The sequence below is a fragment of the Thalassophryne amazonica genome, chromosome 19 (genome assembly GCF_902500255.1).
Source record: "Thalassophryne amazonica chromosome 19, fThaAma1.1, whole genome shotgun sequence".
Classification (NCBI taxonomy): domain Eukaryota; kingdom Metazoa; phylum Chordata; class Actinopteri; order Batrachoidiformes; family Batrachoididae; genus Thalassophryne; species Thalassophryne amazonica.
In genome coordinates this window covers 18690356-18709750 of record NC_047121.1, presented here as the reverse complement: position 1 = coordinate 18709750, position 19395 = coordinate 18690356, and the positions used below count along the sequence as shown (strand labels likewise).

General features: G+C 40.4%; 1 protein-coding gene across 1 annotated transcript; it reads left to right on the top strand.

Annotated features, from left to right (window-relative positions):
* Window positions 1-234: 234 nt before the first annotated feature.
* si:dkey-196h17.9 (tumor necrosis factor alpha-induced protein 2) lies at window positions 235-19064 on the top strand. The gene is made up of 11 exons (XM_034159322.1): window positions 235-365; window positions 3367-3853; window positions 4380-4482; window positions 7203-7307; window positions 9190-9290; window positions 9563-9658; window positions 11231-11357; window positions 11434-11541; window positions 12774-12929; window positions 14122-14240; window positions 18572-19064. The coding sequence occupies exons 1-11, from the start codon at window positions 281-283 to the stop codon at window positions 18717-18719; spliced, it is 1635 nt and encodes a 544-aa protein (XP_034015213.1). The 5' UTR covers window positions 235-280; the 3' UTR covers window positions 18720-19064.
* Window positions 19065-19395: the final 331 nt, after the last annotated feature.

Here is a 19395-nt window from a genome sequence, read left to right as displayed (position 1 = left end):
CATTAAAATAAATTATTTCAATACATTATAAATGTCCCTAAAAACTCAAGTCAATGAAAAATCTTCAGGAGAACGTTTGTATTTATTCAATTTATTTATTATATTATATTTATTATATTGTACTTTACCTGTCCACGAAATGAAAATGAAAGTACAAGTTGGAAATTCCCTTTGTCTGCCTTTATTTGTGCCTGCAGAGATACTATCACACAGAACAGTTGATAACTCTGAAATGTTTGCTCGCAGGGAACAACGCAGGCCAAAAGCTGATATAAAAAACATGTTGAAAAAATTTATACGAGGCAGTTGTGTCAGGAAAACATGGACACCTTTCATGGAACAAACTGACAGCAACCAACTGGATGGTAAGTGTTTATATTATTGTGGGTACACTTCATTAGTTGAATGGGTTTAGTACACAGTAATGGTCAATAAGTTTGTGATAATAATAGCATTTTGCCATCACATCACCTATGAAAATCCATAAATGTCCATACATTTTCTACACCTGAATGATAAAAAGACTGAGGTTTGCTGTTTGGACCTAGTGACACTTCCAAAATCAATGTTGATCTGGGTCCCATGAGTCAGTATCTGACACAGACAGCAATAAACCTGGATGTAAAACTGGACAGTGATCTTAAATTTGATGCCCAGATTAGGTCAGTAGTCAAGTCTAGTTTCTATCAACTTAGACAACTGGCCAAGGTGAAGCGATTTCTTTCACGGCATCATTTTGAGATTTTAATCCATGCTTTTATCACTCATTGCCTGGACTATTGCAATGCACTTTATATTGGGCTGAATCAGACACTGCTTACCTGCCTACAGATGGTGCAAAATGCTGCTGCTCGACTTTTGACTGGTGTTAGAAGGTGCGAGCACATTACACTGGTTTTGGCCTCACTTCATTGGCTCCCAGTTCGTTTTAGAATTGATTTGTTTTTAAATGTCTTCATGGCTCTGCCGCATTATATCTGTCTGACCTGCTCCATTTATGTGTCCCTTCACGCTCACTCAGTTCAGCTGATTTGTCACTGTTGGTTATCCCAAGGTCAAAGAGGAAGCGTAGAGGTGACCGAGCTCTTTCAGCGTTGCCCCAAAATTGTGGAATGATCTTCATTTGCACATTTGGCAGGCTGATTCTCTCTCTGCTTTTAAATCTTCTCTTAAAAGACATTTCTTCTCTTTGGCTTTTAACGCAGTTTGACGCGTTGTTTTTGTGTCGGGGGGAGGGGCACACTTGCATAAAATGCTGATATGTATGCTGCACAGACATGATCACATGGGGGCTAGACAGGCAGGTCTGAGTGCACACAGCACAGCAAGGTGCCTGTCAGCTGCTGACCAGAGACTCACTGACAGCTCACATAACACAGAAACAGAGTGACACGTTGATGTGTGCCCTGGACAGACAGGGGGTGTGGCCGCCGACAGCCGTAGCTGTTGAGATCTCTGGTTGTGGACGTACCAGCTGGAGAACACGTATCATGTTTGGACGGACATGACCTAACAACTGTCCACTGTGATGTGTGTGTCTGCTTGTTATCCTCATGTGGACATATATAAAAACATATCGCTGTTCGGACAGGCTGCAGTGAGCGAGCGCACGGCGCACACATTGACAGGCTGCCCCAGGTGAAATGGACCATCAGATCATAACATGCAGCGGGCAATCTGAATGTCACATCACCCACGTGAGCTCTGTTCCACATGATGTGCGCCATCCACAAGATACATGTGTTGGGCCAGACACACGCATGGGGCCAGGTGGACACACCAGGCCAGCAGATGTGTACATGATAAGAGTGCACTGCTCCATTCATGTCATTTCATGACTGTACGTCTGTGACCATGGGTCATCTACAGAGGAACAGACTGTTCATACTTGTATTGTTTGCTCAATAAGAGGGATTCAATAAAATGCTGTTTTTATTATGGTGTGTTTTAATTAAAAAAATACATTTAGCTCCTTGCTGATTTCAGGCATTTTATGCACCTTCTATAGGACAATGATGATAGCGGAGTGGTAAATTTTCTGGCTGGCAATCAGAGCATTTGTAAATTGCAGGTTCAAATCCCGTGGGTGGCATGTATTTTTTTTCCACAGCAGCTGCGCGATGTGGTTCCACATGTTTCACGCTGTGTTCCTGCTGTGATGATTTCGTGCATGCACACAAGCGTGCACAAAACTGTTGCAGTGAGATCATTCACACCTGCCTGTCGGCTCGATGGTTTAGTGGTTCGCTCATATGAGCTGTTTCGCCGTGATTTGCCCTGATTTGTACTTATTCGTACTATGTGTGAAGGGGCCCTAAGAATTTTCCCTTGGTAAGATGAAAGTTGTCCGCAAAGCACCTTAGGCCTTAAGGGAGCTCCTAAGGTGCCAAACTGGTAAGAGTTGGGAGGAGGACATTTAAGAAACCTAAGAGTGTCTTAAGCAGAGAAAATGGCAGAAAAGACGCAGAGATATCTCCGTATGTAGGATGACAGTGAGTCAGTAAGACGCTACCTGCTTGATCTGTGTAATTATTTTATGTTAATTTACTTATTTATAAATTGTTTATGTTTTTGTTATAATGTAGACCCTGTTAATATTCTGTTAATATTCTAATTATTTTTATTATAACTATATCTGTATTAATATTATTTTCTTTAATTGTTACATCTATTTTGTCATTTGATTTTAAATGGCCCACAATGGAAATAACTGTTTTCACTTTCTTGTGTCATGCATGTATTTTTAAAGTATTTACAATTATATTATATACTCACAATGAACATACTAAATAAAGTCATGCATGCAGACATACACACACGCTTTTAATATATAGATATTCGGCATGTGTATGATGTTTGTTCAAATATTTTCAAGATGTGTAACAATTCATTTAATTTTGCTAGGTTTCATCATAACAAAGTTATCCTCACGATTACACGTCTTAATGCAGTTCAGCTTATATGATCTGTTGATTTCACTGTCCATTCATGACTAGGAGGGCGAACCGCATTTGTTTTTTCTCTCCTTACCTTTCCGTGACAACCAATCGCAGATCTTAGAGGACTGAGTTGTACCTAGCAACGGGTTCAAAGACAGGAGTTTCTGTCCCCTCCTTGCTCAGACTTGCTCTCAGACACCTCCTGGATCACTCTTAGTCTAAGATTCCTTGCCAGGAAATTTTAGGGTAAGTTAGGAGTTCTTTGAGAGGACTTTGAGTTGCTTCATGGATACAGGCCCTGGATTTTAGTCTTGATCCAGGACAATCACAAACTCAGACACTTTAATTCCCTCGTCATCTTCTCAACCAACGATCATATCCAGTTCAAGAATATTCAAGGTGTCTTAAATGTGTGACTCTTTAACAGGTGGTGGTTTGCTCAGTAATGGCCTTGACAACTCTGTGGAACAGATCGTCTTCAACAACCATGAAGAGCAGCTGTTGCAGCCTGAGGGACAGGACCGTCTTCACATTTTGGCATATATTTTTGGCGTGCCCCCCCATGTTACACCAGAGAAATGTAGTGTTTGGATAGATGGAGTAAGGTCTGATCATGATTCAGCATCAAAAGATCTGCTGGACATATTTAATATCATACATATGTACGTGCACAAGCACTTACCAGATAAACCAGCAGAGGTCGACAGAAACCTCTCAGAACACCTGATGAATATACAGAAAAGCCAGGAACTGCAGTGGTTGGCTGACAATCCCAACATGATTGAATGGATGGGACACGTGATCGACTGCTACCATCACCACATATCACACCACCTGCAGGATCTGTTCCAGCACATCAGCTCCTCAAAGGCTTCCTTTGTGCTGGTAAACTGGGTCTTAAACACATATCACAGGTACTGAACTTCAGCCATACCAGAATGTTTCTCATTTTCACCCTGAGTATGTTTGTATGTGTACTCCTCCACAGAGAGTAGGCAGCATTTACAGAAGGCTTCATTTATAATCAAACCCTGAAAAACATCTCCAATGTAACATGCTGTGTCAACTAAAATGGTACCAAATTAATATCAACTTGGGATCTGGTTTACAAAATGTATTTTTTCAGTTTCCAAAATGGGAGCAGGATAGAACATGTTCTAGTAGGTGCATGAATGGGATAAACCAAAGGAAATTTAGCCACGAAACCTTCTTTTTACTGTATATTTGTGAAAGCAATTTGCTTTAAGCTTTTTGACAAAGCCCATATGAAACACAAGTCTGAATTATTCTGAGTCCAGCAGGTGCTGGGATTTATTTATATTTATGAACTGAACATACTCAGCCCATGTCAATGTGAGTTATTTACAATTTACACATGTGGTTTAAAAGAAGTAATGCTGTGACTCAGATTTGACTTTCATATGTTCACTACCCTTCCAGAGAGGAACACCTGGGGTACAAAGAAAACCATGGCCAAGTTGACCCCCTGCTCTACCCAGAATTAGCAAACAAAGTACTCGTCATCCTGCTTAAAAACGTACAGGTAAGAATACTAACTTCCCATGGCGTGCAGTGGTCTTCATCTATACTCATATGTGGGCAGGTCTTGTTCCATAGCTCCTTCCTCAGGTTTACAACAATAGCCATTTTTTTCCATGTGGCACAATCTGTTGAAGGCAAAGGTCCTTTGGACATTTTGATGGATGAAGAGAAATATACTGTAAATACAAGTAATGTCAACTCCCGTGTGGCATAACTCTGACATAAGAACCAGCACAAAAGGGGTGTAGGAAGATTGGTGAACAGAATGGCAGTAGGGCCTGCTGAACTAAGTTGAAACTCCATTGGCAAAATGATGACTGATACATTAAACTAGCACGTTGCCTGTTGGGGCCCACAGGCTCTAGATTGGGTAGTGTTTATAAAATTGTAGGTAATAAATTATGCAAAATTTCTATAATGATTTGGAATGGCGCGTGAGTCCAGGATGTAACGTCCATTGTTCACCATTGTTACGTAATATCTGTAATTTCTCTAAAAATATTAGTCCTATCAATGTTCTGTTTTGGCGGCATTCATCCTTGACCCAGAATACTTAAACATACCAAATGATAATGTCAACTTTCTCCAGTTTCTCAATGATCAAAGCCATACACACACACACATACACCGAGGCCACTTGGATTTTAATATATAGAAGATACGAGGTCTGTTAGGAAAGTATCCGACCTTTTTATTTTTTTCAAAAACCATATGGATTTGAATCACGTGTGATTGCATCAGCCAAGCTTGAACCTTTGTGTGCATGCGTGAGTTTTTTCACGCCTGTCAGTTGCGTCATTTGCCTGTGAGCAGGCTTTGTGTGAGCAGTGGTCCACCCCTCTCACCGGATTTTTATTGTGAATAAATGTCTGAACGATTTGAAGCTTTGCTGCATCAATTTTTTCCAGAAACTGTGAGAGACCTCCAGGTGGTAACCATCCGGAAAATTCAAATGGCTTTGAGGGATGATTTTATGGGGATTACACAGATTAAGGAGTGCTCCAGCCGGTTTAAAGACCGCCCACAGCTGTTGAGAGCGCGCCGTGCTCCGAGCGCTGATCGACAGGCTCAAACCCCGCTGAAACAACCAGATCATTTCCAACGTGAAGGCTTTGTTGATCCGGGACGTCGTCTGACTTACACAAAAATGGCAGGAGACGTGGACATCAGTACTTTTTCGGCACATTCCACTGTTACAGGAGTTTTTTCATGGAAAGAAAAGCGGAGGATTGCACCACCGTGCCGCTCATGGCGCGGCACAAAACCACCTACGTGTTGGTCTCACAGGACAGCTTTCAGATGGCTTTCAGACGGCTGTCGGTGGGTTTTCAGTCGTGTGACTAACCGAGAAATTGTGGATGAGCCTGGACATGCCAGAACATGTCCTGTGAGGCTTCATCACGGCGTTGCTTTGTGCCATGCGGCTCCACCGCGACGCATGGAATTCCTGCACGGTGGCGCAATCCTCCGCTTTTCTTTCCATGAAAAAAATTCCTGTAACAGTGGAATGTGCCAAAAAAGTACTGATGTCCACGTCTCCTGCCATTTTTGTGTAAGTCAGACGACGTCCCGGATCAACAAAGCCTTCACGTTGGAAATGATCTGGTTGTTTCAGCGGGGTTTGAGCCTGTCGATCGGCGCTCGGAGTGCGGTGCGCTCTCAACAGCTGTGGGCGATCTTTAAACCGGCTGGAGCACTCCTTAATCTGTGTAATCCCCATAAAATCGTCCCTCAAAGCCATTTGAATTTTCCGAATGGTTACCACCTGGAGGTCTCTCACAGTTTCTGGAAAAAATTGATGCAGCAAAGCTCCAAATCGTTCAGACATTTATTCGCAATAAAAATCCGACAAGAGGGGTGGACCACTGCTCACACAAAGCCTGCTCACAGGCGAATGACGCAACCGACAGGCGTGAAAAAGTCACGCATGCGCACGAAGGTTCAAGCTTGGCTGATGCAATCACACGTGATTCAAATCCATATGGTTTTTGAAAAAAATAAAAAGGTCGGATACTTTTCTAACAGACCTCGTATATGAGGGTGGGTCTGGAGGAGTTGTGAATAGGTGAGATATTAGTTAACACAGCTTGTGCAGTTCAGTTGTTAACGAGTAATACTTTCAATGTTGCTGGTCTGGCCAGAGGGCCACTAGTGCACCAAAAGTCAGGCTTTGGTCTTAGTCGCCCAGCATCTGGCATTAGTAGTACGGTTTCTGTTGGAGCTAGTATGACAAAAGGAAATGGGTTTGCTTCCTTGTTGTCACTTGGGTTTGCCACAACAAATCTGAGGTGGATCTGTATGTTGATCTGGCACAAATTTTACTCTGGATAACCTTCAATCTGAGGTAGGATGAAGTCACTGCCAAGTCATTCTCAAGTCATCAATCTGCAAGTCCCAAGTCAAGTCTCAAGTCAGCTTGCAAACAGTTGGTGGTCATTATGACTTGAGACTTGACTTGGGACTTGCAGATTCATAACTTGAGACTTGATGGTGACTTCATCCCACCTCTGCCTTCAATACTATATGGAGAATGGACAGGTGTGGGTTTGAACCAAGAACCTTGCAACAAATTTGCCTGGTTTGATGTTAAAATAGTACACAAGACACAAGACAAACATTTGCACCCAGAACGTGTCTGTGTTGCTTCACAGAATGATTCTTACAACCCTTATAGATTGTGATGTAAAAATGAGTATCTTTGTTGTGCTCTTTTGTTGACAGGAAGACGTTGGCATAATGCTGGGGAGAATTTTGGAGGTCGAGGACAGCACAGCACATTTTGAAAAGGAGGAGGATTTCATTCAGATTTATATGTACCCTATTCAGGTAGTCATAAGATGCTAAGGTCTCTGCTCTTACTGTAATTAATGTGTTACTGTACTGCATTCTTGTTAAAATGCACATTTCTGCTCATAATGTTTAAACTATTATCATGTCATTATTCAGTGTGTATATCAGGGTTCTTGGACCATTTTAGTGCTGGGTGAATTATGTGATACTGGCTCATAGCTTTGCCCTTCTTTTTAGTTCTTTTTAGCATTTTTCTGTCATAGTCTAAGATAATAAATTAAATAATGTTGAAAATGTTAAAAACACATGAATATATAATGTACATAGCATTTACTCACTTCTTCAAAAATGACACACAATAGTTTTTAATCCAGTGAAGCAGGCAGTGTTTCTGTCATCCTGACAGTTTTGTTTTTGTTTTTTTTTTCAACATTTTTGAGTGGGATTGTATGACAGTTCTTTTTAAACACCCAGCCGTAACTGGGGAGGGGGTCTGAGACACTCTTTGTCTCCTGTTTATAATGGGATACTCAGATCAAAGCAGTTTCAGTCTTTTGTTCATGGTAATGAGTCATTCACATCATCAGGAGAGGCGTCAGTCCCACCGTTAGGAGGGACAGCTATCCTGTCATTAGGAGGGTGCTAACTAGAGCACAATAGGTGCTAATTAAAGCAATTGTTTGTCACTAGCCAATAGCAGTCCACCTCTCGGTAAGAGGCGTCTGGTTAGGTTTAAAACTCCAGCTTTTGTGGCTTCTGTTTGTTCTTCTCTACAAGGGTCAGACACAAGTCAGACTACCACAGCAAGAATTTTAGCTGAGGAAGCTTCTGCGATTTGAAGCGAAATGTCCTCGCATCAAGCAACCCAGTCCAGTCAAAGATTCAAGCTTCTCTACTTTTATTTTTTAAGTAAACACAAGAATAAAAATGGTAATAATAAATTGTTACAAATAGTACTATATCCTTACTGAAGCTGCCAAAAAAAATGGAAGAAGCTTCTCACAACCAACTATTTAGATACTATATTCAGCAAACACACTGGGCTTTGCAGTGTGTTTTAGCATATTAACACTGTCAGTTCATATTCAATTAAACAAAATACACCCATTTACATACTATTACAGTGCCCTCCAAAAGTATTGGAATACTTGGTATTTCACATATTTTAATTTATTTATCCCATTTAAGATGAAAAAAATTTAAATTTTCTAAAATTATCTTCCTTAACCTCAAATGAAAGCAAATCTCTACAACTTGATATAAATTAATTAAAAATATAAAAGCCAAGATAAGGGGCCCATTACTTAAGCAACCTATCATACCATACAAACAACACAAAGAAAGTAAAACACAGTATTCTAGTCATGAATTGTGTTACACGTCGTCTCTTATCATGATGTGCTGTTAATCTGTACAATAGTGTTGCCATATTTGTTTCAGTTCATTGCCTTATCTGTGAAATGCTGAAGCTCACAGAGACGTGTGCCTTTGTATTGTAGTTTGTATATCTGTAATGATAACATAACTTTAGTGTTTTTGGTGTTATTTGGTTTACCTGGATGCGAGGTAGCTAAAAAATGGCTAGTGTAATATGTCACAAGTGCTTTGTCATTTTTAACTAGCCTGTGGTATCTATGGATTGTGTGCACAATTTCATGTGTTTGAAGTTCAGAGAGCTCGTTTTTTCATGTAAACGTTAATGTTATTAATACACATGGCGACTGATAACAGCCTGCTGAAAACATTAGCTTGCTGCATAGCATGAGCGCTTTAAAAAAAATTGTCCTGTGTTTTATTGCCTAAATTATTTTAGGTACAAATTCTTAAGATTGCCTCTTTATTTATTTGACATGTAATGGTATTTTTGAAGTGAATGGAAAAAAAAAATCTTTGTTTTGCTGTTGTTCCTTTCTTAAAGTGCATTGACGCCGTGCTCAAACAGGCCAAACAAATTAGCAGAAAACTGTATAACCAGGTGCGGGAGATTTGTTTCTCAGAGCTGCTGAAATTTGTTGAGAGGTGAGTCAGCTTTTCTCAGCAATAAATTATCTCTCAGGATCTGTACCTAGGCTCTTAATAAAAGGCTGGTTTGAGAATTACTTCATAAATTTATGACAAATTTAATATGCCAAAGCAGGATGACCAAAAGCACTCCTGATAACACTGTATGTAGTTATGAATTTAAAATAAATATATATATTATAATATATTGAATTTTTGCCAGATTTGTTTTGTAGTCATAATTGCTGTGTTCCTTGTATTACACTGTAACTGAAATTATTATCTTACAGCTTCCACCAGAAGACAGTTCTTAGAGACCAAAGCAAATCGGCCAAACCAGAAATGGCAAATTTCATCAGGACATTGAAAACCTGTGAAGAATTTAAGTATGTATTTTGTTTTTATGCTCTATTAATGTAGTTCAAGTAAAAATGTCACTGTCTCTTGAGGAAAAATCATTTCAGAATTTTATTCAAAACATTTAGCCAGAAGCAATGTGTTTATGGATTGGAGAGTTTATGACAGGGTGCCAAGAGAAGTGTTGCAGTATTGTATGAGGAAGTTGGGAGTGGCTGAGAAGTATGTGAGGGTGGTGCAGGATATATATGAGGACAGCGTGAGATGTACAGTAGGAATGGTGGATGGGTTCAAGCTGTATGAAGGTGGAAGTGCATCAAAAAAGGGCTCTGACCCCTTTCTTCTTTTCAGTGGTGATGGACAGGTTGACAGATGAGATTTTGTGGTAAGAGAAGGGAACAGGTTGAGAACCCAACCCTGATTTCCTTGGACATCGTTCTCTAAGTTCGTGAGTGGCTGTTCACGCTTTTCTTCTGTTTTTATTTTATTAAATTATTTATTATTTCATTATTATTTTCAGTGCTTTTTCTGCCTAAAGTTGGGGAGTTTTCACAACCTCTTTCACATAACAACAACATAATAGTCCACATCCATCCTGAGCACTGTGTGTGCAAACGTGTGGATATCTCAGCCGTAGCAGTGGCGCTCAACATCTGTGAGAGTGCAAGGTGGGATTCACGCACAAATCCTTGCACCTGCAAAGACCGTGTCAGTGCCACTTTACTTTCGTGTGTGCTGCATGGCATGTTAGTAGCTGCCATGCGGTATGTGTGCGGACTGCTCGACATTTGCAGCCGCATTTTCACTCTGGCTGGCATTCAGCGGTCAGTCAGCCGCCATGTGCTCACGTGTCGGGACGGCCAATTCTGTGAGATTCCACATGAGAAAGTTAGTGCCTTTTTGCTTGTTTTCATGCAATGTTGCATCTCCGCCTCCTCCACCAGTAGTGCATCAGTGAGGGTGGCGAGGTTGCCATGAGTTGGGGTGGTAAAAGTAGATGAGATTAAATACTATGTGTCAATGAATAAAAGTAATGGAGAGGGTGATAGACAGGTGGAGAGGACAGTTTGGGCAGGTTGGAACAGGTGGAGAACAGTGGCTTTGATTTGTGACAGAAGAGGGAAAGAGGAAGTGTAGATGGAGGCAGTGAAGACCAGCTATGATCATGACTGAGAGCTGATGGCATTGACAGAATTGCAGGAGGTGTAGCTGAACGTTTAGCAATTTTTGAGAGTTATGAGGTTGGACACAATTAGGAATAAGCACATCAGAGGGGCAGCAGAGTAAACAGTTTGGAGACAAAGTCAGGCAGACCAGACCGAGATACTTTGAACATGTGCATAAAGAAGGTTGTGGATGGAAACACTGGGCAGTAGGAGAAGAAGGAAGCAAAAGACGAGGCTGATGGATGTGCTGAGGGAGGACATGCAGGTGGCTGGTATGACAGAGGAAGATCCAGAGGACAGGGTGAGATGGATCAGATGATCTGCTGTGGTGACCCCCAACTGGAGCAGTCAAAAGAAGATCAGAAACACAACTAATGTGCAGAACAAAAAATATGATGATGATAATAAGTGTTTTTAAACTGAATTCCTTTTCAGGAGGTACATTGAAACTGAAGGTAGAGACATCAAAACCACTGACCTGGAGAAAACTGTGGCTGTCCTGGAAAAAATTAAAGATTTTGCTATGAATCATCTGCTGAAAACAGTGGCTGGACTTGCAGAGGTAAATTGTCCAGCAAAACAACTACAATATAATAGGGATTATGACATATCGCTAAAGCTCAATTCCTGTTCTACAGGTCCACCTTAAGACTTACTTCAAATCAGACAGAAAGGAACTCGAGATCTTACTGGATGAAGTCAGGAAGAATTTCCCCAAAAGATGGTTTTGTACAGACATTCAAATGGTAAATCCAAAAATCATAATATGAAACATCTTGTTGCAACAATCCAAAGCATTTGTAATTAATTTACAACAGTCTCTTGTTATGTTTAAAGGACATGTCTCGTGGTTTTTCACATCCCAATTAGCAACATAACATCAAAGTAGTCATGATTGTAAGTCTCTCTGTGCACATGCACTCATAATTAGTGGTTCCTGATGTTTTTATTCCTCTCCCTGCGTGAGTTAACAGGTGCATTTCCGGAAAATGTCTCACTCGGCAATTCTCGGCATTTCTCTGTGTGTGATGTACATATTAGCAAAACAGAAACATCTTATGGCTGACAGAGTGAAACTAATGCGGTTATGTCCGATAACAAAGCTTCTGAGCTTTATTTGAAAGTGATGGCTCGGATTTACAGAGGAGAGGACACACTTCAGCCCAAAACTCTTAACTTTTTCAGAGTCTGTCAGATTTTGGAACCTAAAGTGTTGTGATGCTGCTGTTTGTGTCACGCACAGGTGTATATCTCATATTGGAAAAACTCAGAAGACACTATTTTCAGGAGATATCGTTATATTCCACAGGTGCACAAAACCTTCTCAGGGATGCTGCTTTTACCATGACTACATCAAAATGAACAGTTATCACTTAAAAACGAGTTGTCATAACACAACATGTGTTAGTGAGGCAGTCGGACTCTGAGTCGCTATTGAAGACACATTTGATTAACATATTGTTTTACTATGCTTCTATTCTTTTTACTTTTTCAGAACGTTTTTATTATGTTTTTAATTTTTTAATTACGCTCTTTGATATTTTGGTTTCATTTGTTGTTGTTTTCTGTGAAGCGCCTTGAGGCGATTCTGTCGTGATTTAGCACTCCATAAGTTCAATAAATTGAATTGAATTGAACATCACACTTGTGTAAACTTTGGAATTAATCTGTGCCTCAGTTCTGAACATGAGCAGCTACATTCCATTGAAGTGCATGCTGGGACGCTTCTAGTAGCTACGTCACTTGTCAGAAACACCCGAGTACTCACAAGTGCTTTGTTTTTGGAAGTCTCCATAGCTGTTTGCTGCAAATGCAGTATACTTTGAAACTTGTCACGGAAGTACACAAAGTAATCCTGGTGGATCATTGGATGGTCACTAACAGCCTAAATCTAAATTGTTATGATTTTTGTGCGACATGTCCTTTAATGCTGAATATTTCTTTTCAAACCAAATTAAACTGTCTTTCTATTTGTCAGAGCGTGATAGACGAAGTCTATAAGATCATCGTTCAAGTTTACCTCAGACATCTTGTCCAACACAAACACACCAAACTGGCAACAAGATGGCACTGTAATGTTGGGGAAAGACTGATGAAAGATGCTGCACATCTACACAACATCATGTCAGATCTGGTGAGATACAGCTTGTCCTTTTCATTTTCAAATCTGCTTTAATCTAATTAAGCAGCCTTCATTGAAGACAGGGGCCTCAAACTCATGTTACTCGTTCTCCACTGGCCAGATTGTTCTTTCCTCGAAGATAAACAAGAGCAGGAATTTAAAAAATCTGGCATTATTTTCTGTAGCATAAACTACAAACGTGGCATTTTAGGAAAAGTTTTTTGTGTCCAAGTACAACAAGCATTGTTATTATTGTCGTCTTCATTATCAAACAGCAGCGCAAAAGGATATTAAAAAAAAAAAAACTTAGCAAGATCAAGGAAAATATGAATGTCAGGTTCTGCCCGGGGTTTGGGTCTGGGTTTGTCCCCTATTCATGTCCATGTTCCCTCTGACTGTTGTAATGATTTATTTTCATATGATTGTACTTTAGTCATTAAGTCTTGTCTTAGTTTGAGTCTGATTATGTCTTTTCAGTTAATTATTCTTCAGCCATTGCAAGTTCCGTTCTAGTTTAGTCTTAGTCTTTTTGATTTTTGTGTTGTCCTCTTTTTAGGTCTGTCATTTTATTTCCTAGTTTTCTTCTTTGTTCTGTTGATGATAATATTTGTTAGGCTTTTGGTCTTATTGTTCTTTTGGCATTTTTATGTTATTCACCGTTGGTGTTTCTGTCACTGATTCCTCTTGCTTCTGTCTGCTTTGTTTTTGTCTCACTGCACTTTCTTGCACCTGCCTTCCCTCATCTTTGTGTCTTTCTTTCACACCCTCCTTCCTGAATGTTCAGCTCACCTGTGCCTCATTTTCTGTGATTACACCTGTGTTATTTAAGCTCCATGAGTTTTGTTCTTTGCTGCCAGTTCGTTGGTTTTTATCTTCATTCAAGTCTTTGCTTCCGTCCTGTCTGCCAAGCTGTGTTTTGACCTTGCTCTGTTTTCTTGGATTACGCCTTTGTCTCTGCTCTTGAACCTTGCCGCTCTGTGTTTTTGACCTCTGCTTGTTTTTTGGACCATGCCCCCTGCCTCATTTCTGCCTGTAACTTCTGCCTCGCTGAATGCTTTTTGTGTATCGTACCTCTGCCTACCTTAATGATAAAGTCCTTCAATAACTCCTACGCTTGTGTCCGTGAGTCCTGCAGTTGTGTCCAGTCAGTAAATAACTGTGCATATTCTCATACACCGTGTGTGTCTGTGTTGTGTTATGTAAGGCTCCTGGTGTACAAGACTGGAGCCTCACGCTGGACAAAGTCAAAGACGTATTTGATTGCAAAGACATCAACGCGATGAAGGACACTGCTGTAGAGATGCGAGAGTCCATCACTGAAAGGTAGCTGTTATTGATCATATCCCATCATGTCTCACCATCTCTTTTCTTTTATTCATTCATTTGTTCATCCATTCATTCATTTCTAACCTGTCTTATTCCAGTTAAGGGTCCTTTTCTTTTCTTTATTATTCCAACACATAAAACATACAAACTGCATTACAGATGCCAAAAAAGTTAATACAGCAGCACGGTAGCTTAATTTAATTAATTTATTTTCATTTATGTATATTGTGCCAAATCACAGCAAAAGCTGCCTCAAGGCACTTCACATAAGTAAAGTCTAACCTTACCAACCCCTACAGCAAGCACACAGGCAACAGTGGTAAGGAAAAACTCCCTCTGATGATTTGAGGAAGAAACCTCAAGCAGACCAGACTCAAAGGGGTGACCCAGTGCTTAGGCTATGCTAACAGTGACAAGGTTTTGCAAACTTTTACAAAGGTGAAGAAACAGAAAAAAGGAAATCAAACAACATAACAGTCCACACAGGTGTCAGCACCACAGGCAGGGGTCATCCAGCATTCCTCACACTGTCAGTGGGCCTGTCCTTGTGACAGAGTCACCCCCTGGATTAGTGGTTAGCACTGTTGCCTCACAGCAAGAAGGTCGTGGGTTCGATTCCCACCTTTTGTGTCTGCATAGGTTCTCTCTGAGTGCTCTGTCTTCCAGCCATATTCAAAGACATGCAGGTTAGGTGAATTGAAAACCTTAAAGTAGACCTGCATTGAAATAAATGTGGTCAGATCTCAGAAAGAAATAGCTGATACGTATTTATAAGACCCTTATGAATGCAGTAAAGTAAATCTGCAAGGCCAGATTTGTAATTCAGTGGAGAAATCTTCGTTTAAAAATGACAAATTTGCAGCTAAAATTTGGCCCTCCGCGAAAACTGTTTGTACATCCGGGACATTGCAGTGACGTGCGGCAGAAGACAGAGCGCTAGCGCCTTCAGTCTGATCCCGCATTGAAATTGATTTTATCTGTTAGTAATGTTACTGTTATACACATCCTGGTTTCAACATCCAAAAGTAAGCTGCAATGAATGCGAGATACAGCTCTGCATGCTCAGATCAGCGGCGACATCGACAGCGGGTGACGTTCTTCCCTGACGCCTTGCTCTCACTGCCTCCGATGCGCTTACCGAGTCTGCAGGCTCGGTAAACGCCGCAGCGGGCCACTCACACCGCTCCCGTGTCTGCTGTGCAGAGCTGCGGCCAACTCCGGGACCACCTCCCTGTCTACTGAATGGAGGTGCGGCCAACTTGGCAACAAGTCCAGAGACTACGCTTGCTGTTTTGATGGGGAGCGGCCGGCCGCCCACAAGGACAGACGTCTTGCGGAAAGATCCGCAGCGCGGCACGGTCTCGGTTATTTGCAGCCGCAGAGCTCTGTGGCCACTAAGAGAGGTTTGTATCTTTTTAATGACTTGGATTCTTTGAGGGTCCCGCATGCGTACCCCGTAACGGTAACACCGGAGGCTAAAGACAGTAGATTTTCAATGTGACGCCACTCAATCAAATGGGCGTATGAAAAAGTCCCCTAAAATAATTTTATAAAAAAGTCGATCCTTCCGTGTAAGACAATAAAAAGGTGCTTTTGTAAGAGATCCAAACTGACGTAAATCCACAAATTACAGTTGGCGCGCGCAATGCATGCTGGGATAGGGTCTTCTCTTTGACGTCTTGGCAGCGTCCTGGATGTGCTGACAGTTTTGCGGAGGGCTAAATTTTAGCTGTAAATTTGTCATTTTTAAACGAAGATTTCTCCACTGAATGACAGATCTGGGCTTGCAGATTTACTTTACTACATTCAGAAAGATCTTATGTGTAAATAGAAGTAATTTATTTCAATGCAGGTCTACTTTAAATTGTCCATAGGTGTGTGTGCAGGTCTGAATGTGTTTGTTTGTCTATATGTAGCCCTGTGATAGACTGGCGTCCTGTGCAGGGTGTACCCTGCCTCATGCCCTATGACTGCTGGGATAGGCTCCAGCCTTCTGTGACCCTTAAGTCAGCTAATGCTTTTTGAATAAAGTTTAACAGTAAAAAAGAGAAGTTTTTAGACCCTAAGATCATATGTTTGTTCCTGTTGGAGCATATACATTGATCCAATAAGCAAAATTGACACATTGCTTGAAGGCAACAGTCATCACCTTCAGGAGATGGAGGAGCAGTGGGTCAATCCAGAGTAAATGCATTAGTTCAGGGGTTTTCAAAGTGTTGGAGAGTGAGCTCCCCCCAGAGAACAAATGAATAGTTGCCCCTCTTACGACACACATACACACAATTTCAACATCTTCATATGTTTCTTTTTATTCTTTTACATGTTTTACACTGTAAAACGTGTAAACATTTTACAGTGCACACATTTTAAATATGTGCACTGTGGATAGGTGCAAACAAAGATTGTCCTCTACTTTGTTCTTTTTTTTTTGGTTGCCCCAAACTGTGTCTTCTCACTGGTAGATTTACGCACGCTCATTCCCATGGACTTGTGTAATTTCAGTCGGATGCAGCCTTACAAAATCTTTAGTGTACTTTCATGAAGCAATGAATTTGGATCAAACAATCCACTCAAGCATTGACTGGGTTGTTTGCAGTGGTGTCAAAAGTACACACATTTGTTACTTAAGTAGAAGTACAGATACTGCAGTTTAAAAACACTCTGGTAAAAGTTGAAGTATCAACTTGACCTCTTTACTCAAGTAAAAGTGAAAAAGTATGTGCTCCAAAACCTACTTAAAGTATAAAAGTATAAAGTAACCTTAAAAAAAAAAAAAAAAAGTAGATGCCACTATATGAATTGAAAGCTTAATTTAAAAACTGATTTGTTCTACATGTGGCCCAAGACCCAAAACCCAAAATTACCCCCCAACACCACCTGCACGAAAATGTTTCAATTCTAGAAGCTCTGAAATGCAATCTGGGACTATTCCAGACAATAAACTGCAGTGAGTGCAGCATCCATTTAATGAAGGAAACAACAACAACAACAAAAATACAACTTTCCTTATTCAAATTCATTCCAGTAGGATTCTGCTCTTACAAGGATGCAGCAGTTTTCTAGTTTGTCAGATAGTTCTGGAAGAAATCACTGAACAAATAACACATTGAAAATATGGTTTGACCAAAACAAACTGTCATTAAATAAGACAGGGATGAAGTGGAGGAGTAAGAGTCACTAGGTGTTCACAGGAAACACTTATTTATTTCTGTATGTATGTATTTATTTACGTATGTTCATTGTTAGTTGCTTTTATATTTTCTGTTGTGTTTCTATTCAGATTCTTTTTGCCTCTTTCTCTAAAATTGTATATAATAATCATTAGATTATTAATATATAAACAAAAATAAATGTAAGAAATATTACAATTTGAAAACAAATGCACTCGAACGTGATGACAACTGCAATTGCTTAATGCTAAGTTTTAACATTGAAAATGCCATAGACATGCTAACGCGTTAGCGTCGCTCCCGTTTTTAAGTTATAAAACTACATCTAGTAAAAAAGGTAAATAATACTCACAGAAGTATGCTCTTTAGGGTTTTAGCGGGGGAAAATTAAGCGAAAGAACGAAAGAATAAACGACGCAATAGGTCGAAGCATTGCTTCAATCTGCGAACCACTGCTTCGATTGGTTCACGGTTCAAAGCAAAGTCGCGCTGCAGAAAAGTTGATTACAGGCGCACATGACGTGAAAAAAAAAAAAAAAAAAAAAAAAAAAAAAAAAAAAAAAAAATATATATATATATATATATATATATATATATATATATATATATATATATATATATATATATATAAACTGAAGCCAAGAGTAACGAGGCTGTTTGTTTTAAAAATGTAAGGAATAGAAAGTACAGATACTTGTGTGAAAATGTAATGAGTAGAAGTCAGAAGTAGGCAGAAAAATAAGTAATAGAGTAAAGTATAGATACCTAAAAAGTGTACTTAAGTACAGTAACGAAGTATTTGTACTTCGTTACTTGACACCTCTGGTTGTTTGTTAGACTATGATATGCGTAAAGTTACCGTGATGGGTGGTTTATGTTTGGTGAGACGTAAACAATGCGAACAATATGTAAAAATGTGTGGCCATGAACTGTCCTATTCGTTGAGGCTGGACGATGCAGAAGCCAAGACCAAGATGGGGTCATTACATAGTGAGACAGATGCCAAGGTGTCCAACACTGGGTTTTAGAGGGAAAAAACACAAAAACCCAAGCCTAAGCTAAATTTATAAATATTAGTGGTTAGCCATAGCTTGAGCAAACTGTTTAGCTGTTTATTATTGAGTTGTCCTGTGTCAATTTTTCCCTCCTTGTTCACAGCTTTGGAGATTGTGATCAGCGGCTCCTTCAGGCCCTGCTGCTGTGGAATGGAAGCTTTTCTAAACAGGAAGTCAAAGATGTGCTTGGCTGCGTGATTTGTGACCTTCAACCCAGTCGTAGAACCCAGTCCTGCTTCTGCTTCTACTGACGGCTGACGTGTTCTGTTTAGGGTCAGAAATCAACAAGCAAAGACGACACGACTAATTGTCCAAAATGCTAAGCAGAATTTTTAGATAGATAAATAGATAGTTTGATTTATTGTCATTACAAGTGCAATGAAATTTCTTCACACCCAATCACCTCAGACAAAAATACACTTAATCCACAATTACTACAAATTGAACCTAATAATGGCACACATCAGAATTAAAACAACCATACATATACATTTGAATGTTTATGTACACTAAACTTTAAGACAGTCCATCATCCTAATTGAGGAAACGTGAGTGTGTGTGCGGGGGGGACAGCAGTGTCCCGCATAGCCGCGAGCTTGGGGGGAGCGGCAGGGTGGAGGCAAGGGGGGGGGGTTAGGGTTAGGGTTAGGGTTAGGGGGGTGGTGGTGGTGGTGGTGGTGGGGAGGGGCGTGCATCATGTGTGCAGATGAGATGAGTTTGTATCAGTTTCTGTCACTGTGTGTATAATGTCTGGAGTTGCCTTGACAACATTAGACTGTAGGGGAGTGCAGAAGATAAGAGGGCAGCCGAATGGTTCACCAAGGCCGTAGACATTTTTCACAAGTACATTACCTGAATCACAGACCCGAAGTGTACATCAAGAGAAGCAGACGCTTAACAGGAAATTTGTGATGGCTATAACTGGGC